The following is a 23379-nucleotide window of genomic DNA, read 5'->3' as shown; positions in this document are numbered from 1 at the left end:
ACTCAAATGATGCCCCCCCCACCTCCAATACTGATTTATAGGTTTGGGGAGGAATTCAAGTAGATCACTATTTTTTAATGGTTCCCATGTGATTCTGATGCACACCCCCAACTCACAATGGCCTCACCCACTGCCAGATCACCGCTGACATTGCCGGACCCCCAGGAGTCTGACCAGGATGACCTCACCAGACCAGATAGGTCGGGTCTTAAGAACGAACCTGGTCTCAAGGAAAGAAACATGAGAAGTAGGTACCCCAGCACCTCCGGAGGCGGGGCTTCCTGGCTTCCTTTTCCTCCACATGTTCTGCTCCCAAGGCCACCTCCAGCCCCGTTTCCTGATCCTCTAGCCTCACCCGCAGCGCAGCCCGGGCTGGGGAGTCAGGCAGGAATGCAGCAGACAGGACTCGCTCTCATGGTCTTGGCCGCCTGTGTGGCCCTTCCCAACTCAGAAGGTGAGTGGGGGTGCTGTCTCTCGAAGCCTCCAGGGGAAAGAGGGGGTACTGCTTCCCAAGATGGAGCTGGAAGGAGTGAGGGGCTGGTGGCAATGTGCGGCACGAAGTTCGATCTTCTCCGGCAGGAATTTCCAATTACCTACAAGAGAGTGGCATAGGTTTAAGTTCTCGACCTTCAAGAAGGAAGAAACCTCATTTGAACGGGAATGGTAGTAATTTGCCACATGAAGGATGAGATTCTTCCTCACAGCGACTCTGAGCTGTGTTTCCTTTTCTGACAACAGTGTCTTAGAAAATCCCCAGGTAGAGGTTGGAGGAAAGCCCCTATTATTCATCTGTCTCCCCCCTCACCCTAGCCTGCTACACTGGATACAAGTGTGCATGTTCTGACAGGAAAGACAGACTTGACCTTTCTCAGTTAGGGGTTTGGTGAGCAGCAAAGTCAGCCCAGTGGATGCTGAAAACCAAAACTTCAATCTGACATTGAAAAAGGGATACAGAAGAGAGATACCTGGGTGACTCAGTTGGTTAAGCCTCTGACTCTTGATTTCAGCTCAGGTCACGGTCTTTTGGGGTCTTGGGGTCATGGGATTGAGCCCTGCTTGAGGTTCTGTGCTCGGCCGGGAGTTTGCTTCTCTTCTTCTCCCTCTGCACACACCCTGCCCCCCCCCCCCACCGGTTTCTCTCTTTCTGGGGTGGTTGATTAAGCTGGTTGGTTAAGTTGGTTAAGCATCTTCCTTCGGCTCAGGTCATGATTCCAGTGTCCTGGGATCGAGACCCACGTTGGGCTCCCTGCTCAGCAAGGAGCCTGCTGCTCCCTCTCCTTCCTGTTTCTGCTCTCTCATGCTATCTCTGTCTCTCTCTCTCTCTCTCTCTCTCCAATAAATAAATAAATAAAATCTTAAAAAAAAAGTGGGTCTTTAACAACAACAAAAAAGCATAAAGGAGAAAGGAGATTGAACCATACAAATTATATCAAAGGGAACTTAAATTGTGAATTGCTAACTTACATATGGAGATTATAACTGCATTTGGACCAGAAGCAATGTTTTCTACTGTACTTAGGAAAACCTAAACATAAGAAAGTATTATTTCACTGATTTGACTCTTATCTCCTTTATTCTGAATAGATTCTCTAAATCTAGAACAGAGGTGAAATGTAAGTTTTGTTTGGTATGCTTTGGAAAACATTAAACCAACATTTAAAAACAGAGATTTCAAAAAATAAAAAATAAAAACAGAGATTTCATATACACATTCTCATACAGACACACAAATTGGATTTTAAAACTTCTCTTGAAAAATCACAGCCGGCAACAATGGTTCCAAGTCCCCTGGCAAGAACTGGCTGGGGCAGACCAGTCTCTGTCCTTCTCTGAAGTTGGCTCTCATCCTCTTAACTGCCTGGTTCCTACAGGCCTTTGTTCAGAGGCCCCAGTACAGGACCCCTGTGTACTGGGTTATATGACTGAGTACAGAAAAAAATCTGTGTGATCTCTTCTTCATTTATTTTTTTTTTTAAGATTTTATTTATTTATTTGATAGAATGAGAGAGAGAGATCACAAGCAGGCAGAGAGAGGGGGGGAAGCGGGTTCCCCGCTGAGCAGAGAGCGGGATGCGGGGTTTGATCCCAAGACCCTGAGATCATGACTTGAGCAGAAGGCAGAGGCTTAACCCACTGAGCCACCCAGGCGCCCCTCTTCTTCCTTTCTATGAATCTGTCATATCAAGACAAAGACACAGTGTGTCATTTTATATGTTTCTGTAAATTTTTTTCAGAAAAATGCACCATGGAAATTTTAGGATTCACTTTCACTGTCTCTCAAAGGCTTACCTGATAAGGCCTTATTCTTAGTTGGCAATGCAAATCTTTTTCTTTTTTTTTTTCCCCACATAAAACTTTGAAGTAAAAGTGTATATTTCTTCCGTCAGCTTCCTGTTTCCAACTGTCCCGTCAGCAAGAGCAGCACCCCCCCACCCCCCACCACAGGAGAGGAGGACAGGCAGAGGGGCAGGGGTAGTAAGGGACCCCCCTGTTGGACACAGGACCAAGCTTTTTGTGGATGGAGTCCTGACAGAGAGGGTGGGACCACAAAACACAGAGATGTTTGAAAAAGGCAGAGTTGTTGAGGGTAAGAAAGAAAGAGAAAGGGAGGAGACCCCAAGGAGACCCCGGTGATCTTCTGGATTATTCCGAGGACTTTCTTCCAAAGGCAGTTTGGGCCACCGGAAAAATCACGTTGTCTGCGAAGCACCAACCCTCTGCCATTTAAAAATGAGCCATCCCTGAGAGCAGCTGTGGAACGGAGAGTGGCAACCAATGAAGGGCTTTCCATAAAAGACATCCACTGAGTACCTCCATGTCCCACGTATCCTGGGGGAGGGTCCAAGGGCTTCTGGCCTGGGAGGGGGAAGGCAAGAGAGGAAGGGGAGGTGGGGACGGGGGAGAACTGAGCAGGGCAGGGAAGGGGGAGCAGACAGCTTTGGCAACTGTCACAGGCTGTGGCTGGGGATCAGGAAGTGACCTGTGCCAGTCTAAGACTTGGAGAAATACATTTTGTTCTTACAGGGAATCAACCGTTCCATTATCTTAATGTTGCCTGTAAATGACCATTTCATTGTTATGGCTCAGTAATTGGCATTCCCTGAGTGTTATGCATAAATCAGGAAGCAGTTGACTTGCTTGAAATTAAAAGGCTTGGATTCCACCCAAAGGTAGGAGGGCAAGCCCTCTAGCTGCTGACGTGGTTGCTGGCTCCTAGAACTCAATACTGAGTCCATAAAAATGTCTATCATCCACCCTCAGTGGCCCTGAGCCAGATTCTTTGAAGCCGCAATCTAGGGCTTTGTGGGTCTGGAGTTTTGACTGTACATTGAGACTAAGGCTCCGCTTGTGTCCAGCAGACTCAAGGTGGCGGATTTTTCTTCAGAACCCAAATTGACCTCTTCTTTCTGACAGCCTGTTTTCTCAGAGTAGAATGGCCCTTCCTTATGCGGATACTTGCTAGGGACTTGCTGCTGGCATCCTTTTTTTAAAGTTTAATTTATTTATTCGAGAGAGAGAGAGAGAGAATGAGCAGTGGGGAGGAGCAGAGGGAGAGGGAGAAGCAGACTCCCCGCTGAGCAGGGAGTCCCAACTAGGGCTCTCTCCCAGGACTCAGTGATCATGACCTCAGCCAAAGCCCAGAATCAGCAACTCAACTGATTGAGCTACCCAGGAACCCAAAAATAAAACCCCCAGGGTGTTTTTAAATGTCCTTTCTATGTCATAATGAATGACATAATAGCAATCTTCTCCAATCAGAGTCGTATACAGGCCCCTTTAAAGGAAAACATTCTTTTTTACTCTCAGTGATGACCTTTAAATTATTTTACCATGTTACTTGATATATAAACATGAAACCAGATATAAACCCCCAAATAAATTTAAAATTTAAATAAAAACACAACTACAAAGCCAAGAATATTTTGATATAATAATAATAATTTAAATTAATAGTTAATGTTTGGTCAAAACTAACATCATCATTCCAAACATGAATATAACACTGATTCTTAAGATGCAAATTTTGAGTTTTATGTGCATATATTACCACGTTCAGAACGAGAAGTGTTTCTTTCCCTGCTACACACCCAGAGGCCCCCTCCTATGAAACCCAGTTTGAGAAATATTGGCCAGACTGGAAGAGTCACTTTGGAATCCAAAAGGCCAGGTCAAAATTCCAAATACATGGACTTGAGAAATTGCTTAATTGCTCTGAGCCCGTTTTCTTAGTAGTAAAACAGGAACAATAATGTCTCTCTTACCTAGTTATTCTCATCATTAAATGAGATTACATAAGGAAAGTATTTGGCATAGAGGAGGTGCTGAATAAAAGTCAGTTTTCAGGATGCTCAGTTAGTTGAGCCTCTGCCTTTGGCTCAGGTCATAATCCTGGGGTCCTGGGATCCTGGGATGGAGCCCAACATGAGCCTCCCTGCTCAGGGTGGGGTTTGCTTCTCCCTCTCCCTCTGCAGCTCCCCCTGCTGTGCATGCTCTCTTTGTCAAATAAATGAATAAATGAAATCTCTTTTTAAAAAAAGTAATAGTTTCCTTCCCTTTCCTCTCACCATATTTTATCACCAACTTTTTAAATTAAAATTATGACAAGTCACACAAATCAAAGAATTTAATTCCTAAAATTATAAAAGTAACACATACTTGGTATAAACTTTTAAAATAGAAAATATAGCATCAAAAATATGAAAGTATCCTTCCCCATTCCTTTCATCCCTCTCCTCTATCCAGAGGTAATAACCCCTCTGGGTTTTGTGTATCCTTCCAGAACTCTCTCTGTGCATTTACAAATATGCATACAGATTTTTAGAAACATAAAAAGAACAACTATTTACATAGTACCTACTATTTTTTTTTCATTTAATTTTTAAAAAGATTTTTATTTATTCATTTGAGAGGGAGAGAGAGAGAGTACAAGCAGGGAGAGCAGCAGAGAGGGAGAAGCAAGACCCCCCACCCCCACCCCAACAAGGAGCCCAATGCCAGGATCTATCCCAGAGTCCTGGGAACATGACCTGAGCAGAAGGGAGATGCTTAAATAACTGAGCCACCCAGGCACCCCTTCATTTAATTAATCATAGATAAGAGTATAACTATTTAACACATAGCCATTTCCTAAAAATTTGGATCACTCATCTTAAAAACAACATACAAAGTTCTGGGAATAGTTTGAAATATTGAAGTTCCATTTATTCATTAATTATCAGCGAGAGTCTTATTAAGAGACAGAAACCTGACAAAAATTTGAACAGGGAAAAATTAATGTACCAAAGGATGAACTCTACCAAGAGATGGGCTAGAAGGAGGCACACAGAGCTCTAAAGAGTACGGGGATGGATAGGGCTGATATTGGGAGGGCCCAAGTGGAGTTTTGGAGGAAGAGATCCGGTCCTCCCCCTACCCCGCGCAGCTGAGATAGTTCTTCGCAAGGAAATGTCCCACTGGAGACATTGTGCCACCAGACCGCCTGTGTGGGTGCGGCTAGCTGTCTTAAGCTACCAGCCCGCACCGCCCCCCTCAACCCCCACCAGAGGAGCCGCAGCCCATGGGGTGGGGCCGGCGTGAGCCCACCCAGGAGGAGCACCTGCAGCCTGGAAGGAGAACCCCTGCTTCCAGCAATGCCGTTCCGGGGTCCTCCATGACGGAGTTTAATGTCAGGCCAGCTGGTGAAGGTAAAACATTTAAAGGGCTCACGTTAATTGCACAGAATTGGCAATTAAGGATGAATTTGAAGCTGAGGGGAAATGGACAATGGGCACATTTCACAAAGGCTTAATATTGACACTGGATACCCACTATAGAGCAGGCAATGCAGTTTTGTTTCTAATTATTATTATTATTTTAAAGATTTTATTTGCTTATTTGACAGAGAGAGAGAGAGAGAGCGTGAGCGCACAAGCAGGGGGAGCAGCAGACTGAGGGAAAGGGAGAAGCAGGCTCCCTGATGAGCAAGGAGCCCAATGCGGGTTAGATCCTAGGACCTTGAGATCATGACCCGAGCTGAAGGCAGACGCTTCACTGACTGAGCCACCCAGGTGCCCCTTGTTTCTAATTATTGAATGTTTAACATTTGTCACTTTGTTCTAAACACTTAAGTATATAAACCCATGCAACGCTCTTAACACTCCTGTGAGGTCGGTGCTATCACCCCCCCGCCCCCATAGGACAGATGGAGAAACTGACAGAGAACTAAGTAACTCATCCAACATGAGCTAGTAAGTGAATCTGGTTGTTTGTCTCCATACACTTAACTACTGTGCAATAATGACTTTTAGCATGTCGCTCTGGCTCAAAATTATCCCCATCCCCTTCAGGACTATCTCCCAATCACTCCCAAGTGTCCATGCTGTGAGAAGTACTAATGACCAAATGGCTTCATATTTAGGTAAAGGAAAAAGCCTCATTCTCTCTCCGCTACCCAAACATTACCCCATCATTCCAAAAAGGATCTGGGAGGATATTATTCAGGCATAGCAATTTCATGCATCAATGCTTGGTGAGTCCTTCCTGCTTCCTTGATGTTAGCAGTGGACACCTTCCTTTGTAGGCATCTACAGTGTGATGTAGCTCCATAATGGGTGAAGTCCACTAGAATAGGGAAATGTATCCTTAACCAAACACATTCAAGACTTTGTTTATTTACATATTGGCCTTCTTAAATGGCACTCACAAATTTGAAATACTGACAGCTGGCAAGTGAATCTTTCTTATTGTTTTGTTCTTTACCCTGGGAATCCTTTCTCCAGTAATAGCATAAACCTTTGCTTTGTTTCTATTTTACTGTGTTCTTTATACCAGTGTTTTTCAAACTGCATTTCTAATAAGCTCTAGAGTGATGTCATTGCTACAGCTCTGGGAATCACACTTTGAGAGGCCAGAGACTATATAATACATCTAAGTAAGAGAGGAAGCTGGTTCCTCATTCTATAATAACAGGATCCTTTCCTTGAAACCCAGAATCTAATTTTTATATCACAAATTTGATGTGTAGTATTTTAGCATTCCTCTTAACAGATATTGAGCAGGAAATTTTTAAAGCCTTCTTACAAAATTGGATCACAGGCAGAACCAAATCATGGACAGACATATTTGGGAAATGGCCCACCCAACTCTCTGACAATACTGGAAATATTACAGTGACAAAACCCAAATCCAACAGACTCAATAACACTTTAATTAATGAGATAAACAGTCATACTTTTTAAATTAACATATAATGTATTATTTGCTTCAGGGGTACAGGTCTGCGAATCATCAGTCTTACACAATTCACAGCATTCACCATAGCACATACCCTCCCTAATTTCCATTCCCCAGACAACCTATCCCTCTCCCCCCAATCCCAGCAACCCTCAGTTTGTTTCCTGAGATTAAGAGTCTCTTGTGGTTTGTCTCCCTCCCCAGTCTCATCTTGTTTCATGTTTTCCCTTGCTTCCCCCACGACCCCCTCACCCTGCCTCTCAAATTCCTTCTATCAGAGAGATCATATAATAATGGTCTTTCTCAAACAGTAATACTTTAAATGAGATACTAATATCTTTAAATTATCAAATGTAATGGACCAATGATTTATCATATTTAGTTGATCCCTAATCCCTGAGTGACAGTGAAGGGATAATGTTTCTGAAAAGCATGTGTAATTTAAGGACATTTGGGACATAAGACCTTGATCAAATACAGATAATCTTATCTCCTTAAAAAAGGAACATTATTTTAATAGTATTAAAAGGCTTAAAACAAGATACAATGAAATTGGGGCGCCTGGGTGGCTCAGTGGGTTAAGGTCTCTGCTTTCGGCTCGAGTCATAATCCCGGGGTCCTGGGATCGAGCCCCGCATTGGGCTCTCTGCTCAGCGGGGAGCCTGCTTCCACCTCTCTCTGTCTGCCTCTCTGCCTAGTTGTGATCTCTGCCTGTCAAATAAATAAATAAAATCTTTTTAAAAAAGATACAATGAAATTAAGACAGAAGAGCTTAGTTCCCCTTAGGAGACATTTATTTAGCATGAATACCAGGTACTGTGCTAGGTGGTGTGGTACAAATATATACTGTGGGTGCTCACAGTCTAAAGACACAGTCATAAACTCTTAATTTTATACATGGCAATGACAGGAAAGCACAGGATGTTGTGGGTCCAGAGATTCACATAAGAAAACAACAAGACTAGGAAAAAGGAGATAACTGATGACATCTTGAACTTGGTCATTGGTTAACAGGGATGGAAAGGGGGAAGACAAATCTGAGAAATGTTAGAGTAAAACGTACAGGAGTTTGACTGGCTGTGGGGAGTACAGAAGGAGGATGGAATGACACATGGGTTTCTGGGTAGCTGTCAATGACCATTACATGAGATGAGAAAAGGAAAGGAACAGATTTTTCAGTGGTAAGAAATAATGCCTTCAGTTAAGTTTGGGGAGCCTGTGGAATATTTCAAGTGTATGTTCAACGGCAATTGAATATATGTCAGGATTATTGGGGTAGAGGCTAGAGTAGACAAAGATATGTTCAAGTTACTGACACAGGTGGTAATTCAAAGTATGAGAAGATGTGAGTGGAAAGAAGAGTAGAAGGTCAAGGTGGAACTTTGAGGAGCGCTAACTATTGAGGAGAGGACAAAAGAGGAGGAGTTCAAGAGCAGAGAATGTCATTTCTCAGTATTAAGAATATTAGGAGAGATTAGTGTCAACCAGGGATATGGAAAATTCCCAGGAAGGAATGGGTTCCAATGTTACACGCAACCAGGAGGACCGGAAAGATAATATTAGACAAACATCTGCCATTGGAAGCATCCTGAGGGCAGATACTTTGACTACTTTTTGTGTATTTAGTGCCTAGAACAATGAGAGACACAAGGTAGGCACTCCACAAATGCTTATGGAATTTTATTGACCTCGCAATCACTTTCGTTAGTAAAATGATAAATTGACTCAAATGATTCAGACTCAAAAACGTTTGTGAGATGGTGTTGCTATTTTTCCAAGGGAGTTCTTCCTTGACATAATCCAGGCTAAATTTTCAGTAAAAAATAAAATAAAATAAAGGAAATGTAGAAAACTTATCAGTCCAATGAAGGAAATGGGGAAAATGATAAAAAGAAAACACAAAATAAGGTGAATAAGTAAATTTAACCACAAGGTTAGTGTCACAACATTAATATCAGAAAAGCATAATTTAGGCAAAAACTTGCAACAGGACTAAAGGAATGTTACAGGAGGATAAAAAAGTATCAGTTCACCAAGAAGGTACATATAAGACTGTCATGCAAGTGCAGGGTCCAGTTTCGTTTTTATTTAAAATTGTAGTAAGGTTGATCCCTGAACATCCCAGGGTTAGGGGCCCCCACGTCACCACACCCTAGTGGAAAATCCCCACCTCATTCGACTCCCCAAAACTTTACTAGGAGTCTACCATTGAATGAAAGCTTTACCAATAACATACACAGCTGATACATATTTTGTATGTTATGTGTATTATATACTATGTTCTTAAAGTAAGATAAAGAAAATATTAAAACGAGGAAAAGACATGTAGGGCACTGTATTTATCAAAAAGAAATCCCTTACAAGTGGACCCACACAGTCTAAACCCATGTTGTTCAAGGGTCCACTGTATTTTATTCATCAAAGACATTTTTTTTTTTTAGTTTTGTTTTTTTTTTAAGATTTTATTTGACAGACAGAGATCACAAGTAGGCAGAGAGGCAGGCAGGGGTGGGTGGCGGGAAGCAGGCTCCCTGCTGAGCAGAGCCCAATGCGAGGCTTGATCCGGGACGGTGGGATTATGACCAGAGGGGAAGGCAGAGGCTTTAACTCACTGAGCCACCCAGGCGCCCCTCATCAAATACTTTTTTTGTATAAACTTTTATTTTTAAAAAAATTGTCTAAAAATATTATTTAATCTCAATTACTGAGTTTTGGGGGCACTCATTTATAGTTTGCGCCTGGTGCACCTGGGTGGCTCGTTGGTCATCTGCCTTGGGTTCAGGTCAGGATCCTGGGGTCCTGGGGTCCCGCCAATGCTCTCCTGCTCAGAGGGGAGTCGGCTTCTCCCCTCTTTCCTCTAGCCCGCTCAAGCTCTCTCTCAGGTGCTCTCTCTTAAATAAATCTTTAAAAAAAACAAACAAACAAAACAAAACAAAACAAAAAAAAAACAAAAAAAACTGCCCCCGAGGCTAGTGCCTCACTCCGATCCCGGCTGTGTGCCTCAGAAAATATAACCCCAAGTGATAAACTGCAAAATCGTAACCAAAAAATCTGACATAATCTCGACAATAGTGTTAGATTTTTAATATACTCGCATCGGACACTGATCAATCAAAAAACTAAATTCTCCCCGCAGCTCTATGACGGGCAGGCGGCAGGAAGCCAGGCCGTGTTCAGCCCTGGGGGACCGGTCCGCGCTGTCCCTAGGAAGCCCGGGCAGAGGCTGGACTCGGGAGCGGCCTGGGGAAGCCCCACGCCACGCAGAGCAGGTGCGTGCACTTCCTCCTGGCCTTCCCGGAAGTGGCAAGCGCCGCGGGCGACCGGGGCCCCTCCCCTGGGCGTATTCCTCAGTCCGCTTGGGCCGTCTCTTCGTCAACGTCCTCTCCGTGCGCCGCGCGCCACTCACGGGCTAACAGAAAAGCCGCGGGACTTCGCCAGGCTGGGGGCAGGCCCGTTGCGCACGCGCAGAGGCCGGAAGAGCGGCGGGACGTGGCCCTAGTGTATCAAGGGAAACGCCGCCCGCTTCCCGTTGCAGGCCCGCTTCCCTGGGCTCCGGCTTGGGCTCCGGTTCAAGCACCAAGTTTCCCGCTCCCAGCCTCTCCTCCTTCACGGCCGCCATGACCGCAGACACGGGAGCGCGACAGCAGTAAAGCGCCGCGACGTCGTGCTTTTGTCTTTTCCCCACCTTTGGTTTGGTTTAGTTTCCTGATTTTTCTTTGGCAGGTTCTTGGGTAGAACGTTTATATTTTATGCTTGTGTTTTAAATAAATGAACTTAAGCTAAGTTTATATCCCACCCTTTGTAATAAGTAGTACTTCCACTTTTTAAATTAAATATTGGGTGATTTTTTTTCTTTAACCTATGAATCGAAGTTTTTAGTTTGAAAACAAATTACATTTGTAAGTTTATAAATAGTTTGTATATTATCTGGACCCAGACTTTAAGTGGTTACTTTGCACAGGAACTTTCTCTGCAAACACTGTTAAGAATTACAAAAAAAAAAAAAAAAAAAAAAAGCAAGCCCCAACTGCAGATAATGCTATGCAACTTTGTGATGTAGGGGAGGAAAAAAACCTTTTCTTCCTTCCTTTCTAGGTTCTTGACTGTGGCCCCTAAACAAGACATTAAAAGGGGGAAAGCCTACAAATCTATGTAAAGTTTTAGGTGGCATGGGAACCTTCGTAAGGAAATGAAGATCCAAAGGAGCAGGTTGAGTCAACAATTACAAAGTTAGACGGAGTGATAAATTGTGAAAAAGTAACAAGACGATGGGACATGGCCTAGGGCCGTTAATCATGAAAGTGACCAGGGTGATGAGGGTTAGTTTAACAGGGTTGGTTTGTACAGATTTCCCTGGGCCTCGGCTTCCCTCTGGAGTGAGGTAACACCATCTCACTACGCTGAGAGGGGTGAAGTGCCGCCCTCTGGTGATGAAAATGTCTCTTCCTCCAAGTGGGAGGAGGGCGCCTTTTACTTGGGAGTTTTATCTCCTGCTTTTAGGAAATTTAGAATGCCCTTTTTGCATTGCTGTTTTTTTAAGTTGAGTTCCCCCCCCTTTTTTTTTTTAGATTTTATTTATTTATTTGACAGAGAGATCACAAGTAGGCAGAGAGGCAGGCAGAGAGAGAGGAGGAAGCAGGCTCCCCGCTGAGCAGAGAGCCTGATGCGGGACTCGATCCCAGGACCCTGAGACCATGACCTGAACCGAAGGCAGAGGCTTAACCCACTGAGCCATCCAGGCGCCCCACACTTAGATTTCTACAGAAAATTGTTTAAGTAAATCATGATGTTAGAAATATTTCCATAGATGTTACTGAGCTTGTGTTTTTGGCAGAAGGTATAAGGATTGTGGTCCCAACCCACTTTTTGCATCTTCCTCTTACAACTCAGACTCATAATATTCTATAATCCCCACAAAATGTGCATAAATTCTGTCTTTTCCCACTTTTGTGCCTTTGTATCCATTCTCATCCACATTTATGGCCCTATTCAAACTCTCCATCTTCCAGGTTCCCAGCTCAAATTCCACCTCTTTGATGAAGACGTACATGGATCCCTGCTATAATTTATCTCTTCTGCCTCTTAATGTTCCAGACACTCATTCTTTCTCATAGAACCCTTGCCACATTCTGCCTTCTGTCAGAAGTGTTTTCCTCCTACTTTATTTTCTCACTTCTTATGTAGTGACAGTTGCAGATTGTCTTTAGTAACGGGGCAAAGATCAGGACAGTCTACAAGATATTTGAAAGATGATACAGGGGTGCATGGGTGGCTCAGTCAGTTAAACATTTGATTCTTGATTTTGGCTCAGGTCATAATCTCAAGGTGGTGAGATGGAGCCCTGCATCTGGCTCTGCACTGAGCATGGAATGGGCTTAAGATGTCCTCTCTCCCTCTCCCTCTGCTCCCACCCACCTCGCTCATGCTCTCTCTCTCTTTAAAAAAGGAAAAAAAAAATTCAAATATTCACTTCAGTTCACTGAATACACACAATCAGATGCTACCCATGGAGACTGTATGGTCTGGGCTTCACTGGCCAGTGAATAGAAATTATGATGTTCTGAGTCTCGGCCTTCCCTAGTCAGTCATTATAGGTGTTTTCCCAGGATCCCCAATACAGATATTCTTGATAATTCTCAAATTGTGGGTCATAGAGAAGGGTCCTTTCCCTCTAGGAGTCTGAGGTGGTGGTCTGATCGTGATGAAGGATAGTTAGAAGGCAGATAGGCAGGGACAAGGGGCCCCCACCCTAAGAGGAAACCACTCTGAAAAGGATTTTACACTACCCTGGAAGGAGCCTTCCCCCCTTTCCCATGTGATAGAGAGATGACAAAGAGCTGATTAGATGGCACGTGTGTGGAGGGTAAATCAGATTACAACAGCCCACCAACAAGCCCGTAAGAACCCCTAAACTTAGAAACTCTGGTGGCAACCCTCTCGGGTCTCCTCTCTCTTGGGGAGCTTTGTACAATCACTCAATAAACTGCTTCGCTGCCCACCGCTCTTCATCTGGTCTACCTCTTCATTCTTCGAAGCAGCGTGACCAAGAACTGTGGGCAGTGAAGGAAAAGAAAATCCTGTAACAATACGTTTGGGAGGCTGAGTTCTCGAGTAACCGGTGCCCCTACCTGCAGGTTTATGCTGCCCCTGTTGGACAGCTGCTGCTGACCCACTGCTCTCCCCCCTGGCGGTTGTCCCCTTTCCCCAGAGGAATGACCTCAGGCCAGCAGGGAAGTGTATCTGCTGTTCTTGTAAGTCACTTTTCCAGAGAGATTCCCAGGTGGGGCCAACACATTGTAGAGTGACCTTTCCAAAGCAAAGGGACATGTCTGCGGCAGTCAGGAAAGGGGGTGGAGGGGAGTGGAACAAGCCTCACAGTAAACCCGAGACCATTGCTCATTCATGCTTCTGGGCCCTGTGGTTTTATTGAGCCCACTCGGCAAGACTTCTTTCTTCTTTCTTGCAAAAATTTTCTTCCCATGTTTCCCTCAGGGAACCTCTACTCCCTGAGACAGGTCTGTGTAAAGTCCGGTTTGGGAACAAAAGCAGGTTCTTTACCATGGGATTTTTTGCTTTATGCAGCAGTGGACCAGCGTGGTGTTTTGGGAAGGCTTAGCTTTCTAATCTCTTCTCAGCTTGCTTTCCCAACCGAGTAACTGTATCAATTGAATTAAAGCTATTTAAATGTGGAAGAAAGGTCACCCTATCCCTTTTTTCAACCTTACTGTCATTTCTAAATCTCTCCTATCTGGAAATTCCAGATCATCGAGATAGAGGAAATTCCTATCCACTCTTTGAAATGGAAATATTCTGGCAGGAGGCCGAATACAAAAACCTGTAGGGGGCTGTGTTCTCCAGAAGAATCTTAACATTGCCCTGGCCTGAACTCCCCTGATAAGGGTCTTAGTTGCCTGGCCTTCTGAACACTCTTCAAAGGATTCCATCTCTCTTGGTGTTTTACATTTCCAACTGCCTCTGGAGGGCACCAGTCAGTTCTGCCAACACGCAGTAAATCTGGCCTGCCTCTTATCTTTCCATAGTTAATCCATTGTAGTTTATGTGATCTCCAGGTGTGACCGTCCTACCTTGATAAATAAGAAATGTAATCCAGCTTAGTAAGTGCATAAAGGTCCTGGGTGCTTTTCTGGCTTAAAACTATTCCTTGAATTGATGTCACCGCTCAGATAACTCAAATTCCGAACCACACGGGCTTGCCTATGATTCTTAATTCCCACAATGCTTCTGGAAGTCCATTTCATATTTTACAGCTGCTTGGGTCAAAACTAATAGCAGTGATCTGAATATTAGCTCTCTGAGGCTAGAAACTCTTCATCTCTCTACTCCCAGGGTCTAGCATAGTGATTCACTATGTACGAATTTATAAGAATATATATATAGAGAGAGAGAGAGCGCGCGCAAGCGCTCACTCTGTAAGAATTCACATAGTAATCCTTACATAGTAAGATGATGAGTGAATGGATGGATACAGGAATAAACCCAAAACTTGGGATATTAAAATAGTTTGACTTGGAGAAAAGGCAGCACAGCATTGCTAAAGAAGTAATTGGTCTTAGGAAATGAACGCATTAATATATGTAAGGACAACCAGTGTTCTGTTCTCTGATAGCACTTAAAAAATGGAAATACAATTCACATACCACAAAATTCACCATTTTAAAGTGTGTAATTCAGTGGTTTTTAGTATATTCAGAGATTTGTACGACCATCACTACTCTCCAGTTAGCAGTCACTCCCCAATTCCGCCTACCCCCACCCTGGCAATAACTAATCTACTTTCTGTGTGGATTTGCCCATCCTGACATTTCCTATAAATGGAATCATACAGTTATGTGGCCTTTCGAATCTGGCTTCTTTCCCCCTGTAAGCCCGTTCCACTTTGACCATCAGTCTGTTAACGTGTTTTGCTGTGTTGTGATTATTTGTTTACCTCCTTGCCTCCCACTGGACTCTAAACTATCACAAGGACAGAAACTATGCCTTGTTTATTTCAACGTTTCTTTTAATGCAGGATTCAGGACTTGGCAAAACGTGGACACTCAGTACATGTTTGCTTTTCCTAGTCCAGTGAATCTGGTTGTTCAGTACTTGGGTGTTCCTCTCATTCGTCACATGCATAACAAAATGAAAAGCTCCTTACTGGGTCTAGATTGAGAGCAAAGAGGTGGATCCTTGAGGCATGACACGGCTTGCAGTGGGAAGGGTAACATTTTCCTTGTTTGGACTCCTGCAGACTTGCATGACAGCTAAATTAAAACAGAATTGAGACTGAGCAGGACCATTAACACTCTTAATCACTTACACGCATACGTTTCAACTATATTAATTTAAATTAGCGGTTTAAGGGTTATTGAGCGGCACCTGGGTGACTCAGTTGGTTACACATCTGTTTTGGCTTAGGTCATGATCCCTGGGTCCTGGGATCAAGTCCCCCCATGAGGCTCCCTGCTCAGCAAGAGGTCTGCTTCTCTCCCTGCTTCTCCTCCCCCTGGCTTGTGCGTGTGCGCGCTCTTTCTCTCTCTCTCAAAGAAATAAAATCTTAAAAAAATAAAAATAATCTAGGGGCACCTGGGTGACTCAGTAGTTGAATGCTGGTCTCTTGGTTTTTGGCGCAGGTCATGATCTCAGGCTCCGGGAATCAAGCCAAGCGCTGAGTCGGACTCTGAGCTCAGTGCAGAATCTGATTCCCCTCTCCTTTTCCCTCTGCCCCTCTGTCTGCTTGTGTGTATGTGCTCTCTTTCTCTCTCTTTCAAATAAATAAATCTTTAAAGGAATTTAAAAAATAAAAGTTATTGAAGACACTCTTTTTTTGGTAAATGGATTTATGTAAATACAATTAATATATAGGGGGATTATATATATATTTTATTTGTGTGTGTGTGTGTGTGTGTGTGTATGGGGATTTTATATATATTTTAATTTCCCAAGAATTAAAAATACATGTATTGAGCTGATGCTAAGTTGATACTGATCTATATCTCAAGCTGAGATTCTATTCTAAATATGGCAGCATTGGGCTATTCAGGACCCATGATGGCACAGGAGAAGAAGGTAAAAGTCTTTCTTTTTGGAGGGAAAGAGCTCCAGCTAATTTTTTACAGATCCTTCTTGAGGCTCTGAGACTCGGGCATTTTCTCTGAGACTCAAGGCATTTTTCCAAGGCTCTGGAGAAGACCCGAAGTCAGCACGGAGGTTTTTGCCTCATTGTTGACAGGAATCTTGCCAGAAAATACTTGCCTGCTCTAAGACACCAGGTTCTTCTAGGAGTTTGACTCAGACACTAAATAGACAACTGAGCATTCTTTCTCTTATACCCTGGTGTTCTGGACATGCCGTTCCTTCTCTTTGGAATGTTCCATTTCCTCTCAATCAGGTGAATTTTTACTCGTCTTTTAAAATTGAGTCCAACTTCATGTCCTCTGATGCCAACCCTGACTTCCCTACTCAAAAATATTGCATGCTTGTTGAAAATTTGCCCCCTCTCTAGAAATAGTCCTTGCTTATAAATTTGGGTGTATATATTTCCGTAATTTTTCCCTCTGTGTATCTGACACATTCTTTTTATACAAGTGGGATCATTTACATTTCTTGGAGTGAAAATTGCTTTTCTCACTTAACAGTAAATTGTGTTTCTTATAATTAAACAATAAATTATGTTTCTTAAATTTCACATTCATTTACTTTAGTGTATATATACATAAATATGTCATCCTTTTTCCCATTTGGATCTACTATTCTATTGGTAAACATTTAGGTGGGCTCTAATGTTTTGCTCTAGTGAACAGCTATGTACCTGTCTTTAAGACTTATGGGAGCCTTTTGGAAGGACAGAATTCCAGAAGTACAGTGGAGTGGGCCAGGAGGATTGTATCCTAAACATTTAGTTCCAAATGTGTCCTCCTTAGACATACATTCAGGGCCTCAGTAGTGTGATCTCTGTCTATCTTTTGAACCATATCTTCCATCACTCACCTTCCTAACTACTCAATTCAGATGAAGTGGTTGATTTTTCTCCATGCCCTCAATGCATTTGGGCATTCCTGTCTCAGAATTCTTGACCACATACTTCCTTTAGTCTTGACAAGTTGTCTTCATTTTTCTCCACCCGTCCAAATCCTTAAAGATTCATCCAAGTCCTTCCTTGGTAGGAAACCTAAACCTGCTCCAGGGGCCCATGTGGTTCTTCTCTTCTCAACTGGGGGGGGGACACTCACTTCTTTCATCTCTAATCAAGTCAGTCTTCAATCTACTAGCATTGTTGTCTGGAGCTATTTTTCATCTCTTCCCTGGTTTTGTGTCTTTGCCTATACTTAATGTTTTATCTTCCCCAAATACAATGTAAGTTCTGGAAGGAAGGAACATGTCCTGTCCCAGGTTTGCATTCACAAAACCGTCAGTAAGTGTCTTCCCCTTGCTTGAGTGAATTGACATTCTGTTTCTCTGGAATCTGAGAGCCAGACATGATATAATGAGCCCTGGGTGTTCTATACAACTGATGAATCAGTGACCTCTACCTCTGTAACTAATAATATACTTACTGTATGTTAATTAGTTGAATTTAAATGTAAAGTGAAAAAGGAAGAGAGGCCATTAGTTTTATTGTTGTTTTTGTTTTTAAATTCCAGTATAGTTCCAATGTGTATAATAAGTGATTCAGCACTTCCATACAATACCCAGTGCTCATCACAAGTACCCTCCTTCATCCCCATCACCTGTTAACCTGTCCCCCACCCACCTCCCCTCTGGTAACCATTGGTTTGTTCTCTATAGTCAAGAGTCTGTTTCTTGGCTTGCCTTCCTTCCTTCCTTCCTTCTTCCTTTCTGTCCCTTTCTTTTTCTTTTCTTTTCTTTCCTTCCCTTTTCTTTCTTTTCCATTTGTTTTGTTTCTTAAATTCCACATATGAGTGAAATCCTGTGGTATTTCATTCTTTTTGATAACTGAGTAATATTCCACTGTGTGTGGAATACACATCTTCTTTATCCATTCGTCTACTGATGGACACTTGGGCAGCTTCCATCGTTTGGCTATTGTAAATAATGCTGCTACAAACATAGGTGTGCATGAATCCCTTTGAATAAGTGTTTTTGTTACCCTGCAGAGTGATTACTGGATCATAAGGGAGTTCTATTTTTTACTTTTTGAGTTGTTTTCCACAGTGGCTGCCCCAGTTTTCATTCCCACCAACAGGGCAAAAGAGTTCCTTTTTCTCCACATCCTCACCAACACCTGTTTTTTCTTGTGTTGTTGATTTTAGCCATTCTGAACAGGTGTGAGGGGGATATCTCATTGTGGTTTTGATTAGTATTTCCCTGATGATGAGTAATGTTGAGCATCTTTGCATGTATCTGTTGGCCACCTAGATTCTTCGGAGAAATGTCTGTTCTTGTCTTCTGCCCATTTTTAAATTGGATTATTGGGGTTTTTAAAAAGATTTTATTTATTTGAGAGATAACATAAGCTGGGGAGGAGCAGAGGGAGAGGAACAAGCAGACTCCTAGCTGAGCAAGGAGCCCAGCTTGGGGCTCGATCCCAGGACCCCAAGATCATGACCTGAGCCAAAAGCAGTTGCTTCACCAACTGAGCCACCCAGGAGCCCCAGATTATTTGTTTCTGGAGTGTCTAGGCTTTTGTCCTATGAACTGTGAGATGTAACATTTTCCTTCTTTTCTTCTAGCCATACTTCCCATTGCCTCCAGCTGTTGCACTGAGGTTTCACATCATATCTCGCGAAGGCTTCTGGAGAGGGTGAATCTGTGTCGCATCCAGAGAGCTGATGGGGACTGTGACTTGGCCGCTGTCATGTGAGTGCTCTTCAGCCAGGGGGGCTAAACCTGGGGTTCGTTTCTTGGCCCATGAGCGGTAGGTTGGCAAGGCTTTGCCTGATATGCAACATAAAAAGAATCATTTAGACGAGGGAGAGGACAGTAAATATTCCACCATTCTTGCCTCAGGCTCCCCGGGGTGAGCACAGTCTCCCAGGACTGATGTGTCCAGAGCCCCAGCCTCGCCTCCGCGGTCCCCACTGCTGTGCTGTAATTCAGGATCAGTACTTTCAGTTATTGGACGGTGTGTGTGACTTTCCAAAACAAAACTAGGGACATTCTGAGTGAAAAAGCAAAACAGAAGGAAGGTGTCTGTTCTATTTTGTGGCTTTACCTGTAGCTTTTTCCAGGCAAGTTTATGGGTTGCTGTCATTTTTTACGCCCGTAATTCATCAAGAATATATACAAGGTTCAAACAGAAATAGATGTCTGTATCTGTCACATGCAATCAAACCCAAATGCCCATCTTCACTCTTGATTCTGGGCTGTTGTCTTCTGGTGAACCTTTTCCAAGCTTACCTCTGGCTCGGTTATCAAACACTTTCGATTTCTGGAGCACCTGGGTGGCACAGTTGATTGAGCATCTGCCTTTGACTCAGATCGTGATCCTGGGGGTCCTGGGACCAAGTCCCACACTGGGCTCCCTGCTCAGCAGGGAGTCTACTTCTCCCTCGGTCCCTCCCCCAGCTCATGCTCTCTCTCAAATAAACAAAACCTTTAAAGAAAAAAAACCTTTAGATTTCTGTGTTCTTCATGTCCCCATAGAAACTTTAAAATCTGAAATTCATTGGTACGTAGCAAATCTGGATTCTGACAACAATGCTGTGAGGAAAGGCATAAATTATCTCCATGTCACACAAGATAAAGCTGTGCCCAATGAGTATATAGTTAATCTGGTGACGCACAGCTAGAGTGGCAGAGATGGGCTGTGAACCAGGTCTTGTTCAGAGCTCCATATACTTCAGAGATCTCTCAGAAGTGATGATGGGACCCACCATAAAACGCTCTCCCCAAACTTCATTGTATCTGGCACCTTCAGATCATGGGGACAGTGTATCTGGCATCTCCCTGGTGTGCTGGTTTTAATGCCACTGGGGAGATGCTAATGAGCCCCTGGGTATCCCCTTCTTGGGGCTACAGATAAGCCCAGTGCTTATGCCTGAGTTCTCGAATCACTGAGAAGCCTCTTTATTTATTCAGTGAGTTCAACAAATAGTTATTGATTAACGTTTCTGTACCAAGCACCGTTCTATCCTCGACTTGCGCTGGGGGATGAAGCGGTAACCTAAGGGATTCTGCCCTCCTAGAGTCTCCAGGACTGTGTTCACTGAGTCCTGCAGACCGTTCTCTGATATCTAAGATATATTTTGTTCCCTCTCAGAGGAATCCAGCTATGACCCAACTTTGAGAAACACGGCTCCAAGACAAGATTCTTAAAATTTCAGAGGAAGAGTTTATAAGATGTTCATTGATAGAGTTCCTTCAGGTCGGGGGGCTGTGAACTCTGCTTAACTGGGATGTCAGTGGAGCGATTCTCCCCTGGGTGTCTGCTCAGGTTCTTGCTGGCCTTTGGGAATGATAGGAGCTTCAACTCCTTTTTGTTTCCTCCTCTCCTCTGAGCACTACGGCTGGGTGCTCTCCTCTAGCAGCCATTGGCAAACCAACCAGCTTCCCTTTGGGGGACTTCTCAGCGTAATCCACTCAGAGAATGCATTGTCCTCCTCTCAAGAAGCCTTACTTCTTTCAAATTAACATTCCCACCTGCTGGCTTTATTATGCCTAAGCTCACTGAGGTCTTCCCCAGGTTTTCCCCTCATTCCAAGAGTCCCCACATTAGCGCATGATTCCTCTTGGGTCATCTGGAAAAAATGGCAACCTACTCTGTATCCTTCTGGGTTTTTCCCCCAGTAACAGGCAGGGGCTTTGTTTTATCCGGATACCGAATGTCTGTGGAGAGCCAGCAGCATCGTGACATTTAGTAAGAGCGGGATGGCACCTGGGCGCAAATTAAAAGTCACAGTATCTTTTGTAACAAGAAATTCTTCCAGTTCCTAGAAATTGTGGGTGCTGCTTTATGGTTTTCTCACCCCAAGGTGAAAGAAAATTTAAAACATGAAAACATTTGAGAAGGGGTTTGAATCCATAGTATATTAAAATGTTACCAAACACCTAGAATATTTTAGATGACTGTTTTGGTAAAAACAAAACCAGACTGTTTTTATTTTGAACAATTTTCACTTCATGTCTATAACTAATTACAGAATTCCTACTCTGAACAAGGGCTTTTTTCAAGACAATTCCAGACTATTCCTCCTTTAAGGAGCATCACACCCCGGGACAAGGAGGTTTGAAACAAAAAGTCATACAAAAGACAGCATAAGCTAAGTCCCAGAGGAGAGGTCATGCTGAGAGCCTCAAAGGGAAAACAGGGCATTTAGCTGAGACAATCTAGGAAAACTGCATGGAGGAGAGATGTATGAGATGGGCTGTGAGGTGTGAGTTGGGTTTGTTGGGCGAAGCTCTGGGTCAGGAAATACCATTATTTTCCCTTGGTTTCTCTCCTTTCCCTCATTCCTTCCTTCCTCCCTCCCACTTTTTTTTTTAAGATTTTATTTATTTATTTGACAGAGAGTGAGAGAGCACAAGCAGGGGGGCAGGCAGAGGCAGAGGGAGAGGGAGAAGCAGGCTCCACAGGGTCCCAAGCAGGGACCCTGACTTGGGGCTCAGCCCAGGACCCCGAGATCATGACCTGAGCTGAAGGCAGATGCTTAACTGACTGAGCCACCCAGGCGCCGTTCCTCCTCCTTCTCATGCTGTGTCTGAGGAACCTCCGGCCACAGGGAAGTGAGGATTCAACCTCGTGGGCTCCGCGGCTTAAGAATTCCAGTCTCGTGTCTCTCATTGGGAATTGTGTCTGAGTCACTAAGTTTTTACTTGGCCTTTCCTTCAGTGACTTTGTTTATCTTCCCTCCACGGCAGCCTTCACGTCAGGCGCAGAAGAATCTGTGTCAGCCCGCACAGTCCTGTTATTAAGCAGTGGTTAAAAGAACAAGCAGCCAAGAAAAACGCCAAAGGCAACATCTGCCACAAGAAGAAACACGCTGGCCAGAGGAAAAGTAAAGGAGCCCATCAGGGGAAACCAGAAATCCACGGCCATAAAACTCCTTATTAAGGCGTTTGCAGATGAACCTACACAGACAGTTCCTCAACTGGACTTGGCCATGGTTGCTTGTAAATTTCTCTCGTGAAAGTTCCTTATTGGGAGTCAACAGGGCAAAACGAACTATACGTTTTAAAGGAACAATTATGCAGGATGCAAACGTAGCCAATAATATGCTCATCTGAAAATGAAATAAAAAGATAGTACTTCTCTTTATATCCTATTTTAAGAGCAGCATACAGATCTAATCTCTCCAACTTTTTCATAATGAAGGTTTGCAAACCTACAGAGAAGTTGAAAGATTTTTGACAATGAACACTTATGTACCTTTCACATAGATTAATGATTGTTAACATTTTGCCACATTTATTTTCTCTCTTTGAGTGCATGTGTGTATAAAACATTTTATATATAAATACATTTTTTTGCTAAACCATTTGACAATAAGTTGCAGATGTTGTGATAATTTTTTTTATGTTACAACTCAACATTCCCCAAGAATAAAGACCTTTTGTATATAATCACACTATTGGTTTTATAAATAAACATATATATACAAAATATATATATATATTTTACATTTAATTTTCCCCAACTATTTCCAGAGTATAATTTTTGTATAGTTTTTTAATCAATCAAGGTTCACATACTGCAATTAATTGTTACATTACATTAGCAACTTTTATTCTAAGAAAATCTCCTGCTTTTTTTCTTTTCTTTCTTCCCACGGCACAGACTTTTTATAAAAAGAGAGTCTGGGGCAGAATCTGTCCCACATTCTGGATTTGCCTGTTTCCTAATGACTGCTTTCAGGTGGAGCAGTTTTGATAAGAACGCTATGTGAATTTGTGTATTTCTTACTGTATTACTTAGAGTTTGTAAACACTGGTGTCTATTTTCTGCATAGAAAAGTCTTAGCTGTATATCACTTTATTTTTTTTCTTTTTTATTTCTTTTCAGTGTTCCAGAATTCATTGTGCATATCACTTTAATATCACGTCTAGTTTGAGTAACTACCGTTGCTGGATCAAGAAACTCTGATGCTAGGAAAAAAAAAAAGTCTACTTTGCTCAGGGAGCCCTCTGGCCCCAACAGTGAGTTCTTAGTGTACGAGGGAGGGATCCAGAGTTGGATGCCGTGTGGGATGAGCTTACACTCTCCTAACA

At 43.2% G+C, this 23379-nt stretch overlaps 1 protein-coding gene across 1 annotated transcript; it reads left to right on the top strand.

The window, feature by feature from the left end:
• Positions 1-296: 296 nt before the first annotated feature.
• On the top strand, positions 297-22660 carry CCL28 (C-C motif chemokine ligand 28). The gene is made up of 3 exons (XM_059173929.1): positions 297-454; positions 18906-19032; positions 22033-22660. Exons 1-3 carry the CDS (start codon positions 391-393, stop codon positions 22223-22225), a joined length of 384 nt encoding a protein of 127 aa, XP_059029912.1. The 5' UTR covers positions 297-390; the 3' UTR covers positions 22226-22660.
• The last annotated feature ends 719 nt before the right edge of the window (positions 22661-23379 follow it).

The sequence above is a fragment of the Mustela lutreola genome, chromosome 5, assembly GCF_030435805.1.
Source record: "Mustela lutreola isolate mMusLut2 chromosome 5, mMusLut2.pri, whole genome shotgun sequence".
Classification (NCBI taxonomy): Eukaryota; Metazoa; Chordata; class Mammalia; order Carnivora; family Mustelidae; genus Mustela; species Mustela lutreola.
The sequence above is the reverse complement of the archived record's forward strand: the minus strand, read 5'-3'. Positions and strand labels throughout refer to the sequence as shown.

Excerpts from the sequence above, each read along its gene's own strand:
- CCL28 (XM_059173929.1), top strand. The coding sequence starts at position 391 with ATGCAGCAGACAGGACTCGCTCTCATGGTCTTGGCCGCCTGTGTGGCC. Across the intron at positions 455-18,905 it reads GGCCCTTCCCAACTCAGAAG|CCATACTTCCCATTGCCTCC; the intron begins GTGAGTGGGGGT and ends CTTTTCTTCTAG. Across the intron at positions 19,033-22,032 it reads TGTGACTTGGCCGCTGTCAT|CCTTCACGTCAGGCGCAGAA; the intron begins GTGAGTGCTCTT and ends CCTCCACGGCAG.